The sequence below is a fragment of the Emiliania huxleyi genome (assembly GCF_000372725.1).
Source record: "Emiliania huxleyi CCMP1516 unplaced genomic scaffold EMIHUscaffold_2935, whole genome shotgun sequence".
Classification (NCBI taxonomy): domain Eukaryota; phylum Haptophyta; order Isochrysidales; family Noelaerhabdaceae; genus Emiliania; species Emiliania huxleyi.
The window spans coordinates 1-2183 of NW_005199825.1; the positions used below are offsets into that span (position 1 = coordinate 1).

At 63.9% G+C, this 2183-nt stretch overlaps 1 protein-coding gene across 1 annotated transcript; it reads right to left on the bottom strand.

The window, feature by feature from the left end:
- Window positions 1–1519: 1519 nt before the first annotated feature.
- Window positions 1520–1879, bottom strand: EMIHUDRAFT_254975 (hypothetical protein; the record flags this gene model as incomplete). Its single annotated transcript, XM_005775770.1, has 1 exon — window positions 1520–1879. One exon carries the CDS (start codon window positions 1877–1879, stop codon window positions 1520–1522), a length of 360 nt encoding a protein of 119 aa, XP_005775827.1.
- Between the last annotated feature and the right edge of the window lie 304 nt (window positions 1880–2183).

Consider the following 2183-nt stretch of genomic DNA (forward strand, 5'->3'; position numbering starts at 1 on the left):
GCGCGATCGTTCTCTCTGGCTAATGGAGTTCGTTGTTTTGTCCAAAAACAGCGGGACTGCCGGACGGGCACACGGATTGTGAGTGTGTGTGTGTGGGAGAGTGTGTCTGAGAGAGTGAGAGAGTGAGGGAGGGAGGGAGGGAGGGAGAGAGAGAGAGAGAGAGAGAGAGAGAGAGAGAGAGAGGACTCCACAAAAAAGCCCCCCCCGTGTGGAGAGACAACACGAACACCGCCAGAGAGCGAGGGGCTAGGAAAGGAGAGGCGAGGAGGCGGACGAGGATGCCTCTGATCATAAGTGTTAAGTCCGGCACAGGTGCGCACATACCGAAGACACTCAGGCCTGCCTGTGCATGGTCCTGCGTGCCCGCGCGTCCCCGTACCCGATTACGCCCCCGCGGCAGGCCGGCACAAACGCACTAATCCCGACCCCCGGTTTTTTCGCTCAGGTTTTCAAACTTGTTCTATCCGCATAGTTAGCTGCTAAGTGAGAGCAAGTGGCACATCGCGTTCTCACCACGGTCGCCGCTCATGGCGCGGCGCGCCTGCGCAACGCGGCCCCGAGAGGGGCCGCCTGGCCCCCGCTGCCACTGTAGGGGGGGATATGGTGATTTTTGAATGAACGCCTCGCGCAAAACCACCGCTACCATGCCACAGAAGACCCTTGTGGGCTATCCAGAACACCTAAGATCATGCCCTAGCTCTAAAGTGGGCCCGAGATACGCCAGCTAAACCCCGGATTTTTTCCGGCAGCGGGCCACACATGGCGGCTACCCAAGCGGGTCGCACGGAGACACGGGAAGGCTGCCGCAAGCCGCCTCCGGGTGCAGGGGCCCGGCGCGGTGGGCGGGGGCAACGGCCCGGTAGCTGGCCGCGCCTCTCCCCCCCGCCCGTCGCCGCTGCACCCCTTGCCGCGGCCCTCGTCGCTGCTGTAGCGACGACAGCCGCGGCTAGGTCAGAACGCCGCCTCGGAGAGCTCGAGCGAAGGCGCCGACGGTGGCAGCCGTGGTAATTATTGATGGTAGAAGGCTCCTGAGCCGTCGGGCACCACGCTCGACGTCGCCGAGCAGCCGCACCTGTCGCGAGCGCCTGCGTGTCGGGCGCTGCCGGCTCGACCTCCATTTCCGGCGAGGTGTCGGGCGCGGAGGGCGGCTCCGGCGCCTCGGTGGCGTTCGTGGGCTCGACGGAGGCAGCGGCCGCCTTGGCGGCCTTGCGCCGCTTGCGCCTCTCCGCTTTCGCGGTCAGCTTCGCACTCAGCGGCATCGTGCAGCGGTCGTGCCCCTTTCCTGAGGGCGGAGGTGGCGGCAGCCATCAGGACTGCGCCGAGGCACCCTCGGCACCATCGGAGGAGGGTGCATCGCGTGCCAGCGGAGGCGGGAGGGTGATGGCTGTGAGCTGAGAGGGACACAAAGAGGCCAAAACCGAACAGAATGGCGGCCACCTGCCCGACTCAGCCGCAGCCCGAGAAAATTTATTTGACACTGAGCCATATCCCCCCCTACTGCCACTGCGCCGCACGGATTTCACCCCACTTTCGCGACTGTGGCCGTCCAACAGTCTGCCGGCGCGGCGGGCGCATTTGAATGCGCCCGCTGCGCCGGCAGACTGTCAGTGCTATCCCGGGCGGCGCGCCAGCGAGCCCGGACGCTGGTCAGCCGCGAGGACAGCGCCATCGTCATCGGCGTCTCCTGCAGCAACTTCAACAGCACAAGGTAGCCGGGTCGGAGGCCTCCCGCCGAGCTGCCGAGCCACCCCGCACCCGCGCCACCCTGCCTCAGGGAGTCAGTTGAGAGGGTGCGCAAAACCTTACCAAAACTGGCACGGGTCACGCGCCGCTCGGGAGCCGCGGCGCAGCCTCCAGAGACTGCAACGACAGCGAGCATACGCGCACGCGACTAAGCAGCAACTCGAGGGGTTTCCTCAATCAACCGAACGCACTAGGCTGGCGAAAAAACCGGGGCGCGGGATTAGTGCGCTTCCGTCACACTGTCGTCTTTCTCGTCTTCCTCCTCTCGGTTTCAACACTCAAGTGTAACCCGCTGCGTCACAAATGCGCTCGAACAGTGATAATATCAGTGATCTCTGTCTTGTCTTAGCCTGGTCACAGCAAATTCCAAATTCAGGCACGCTCAAGTCTCACTTCGTTGTCTCATCAATGACTCTACTTCAGGCAGCTGTCCCCCTATC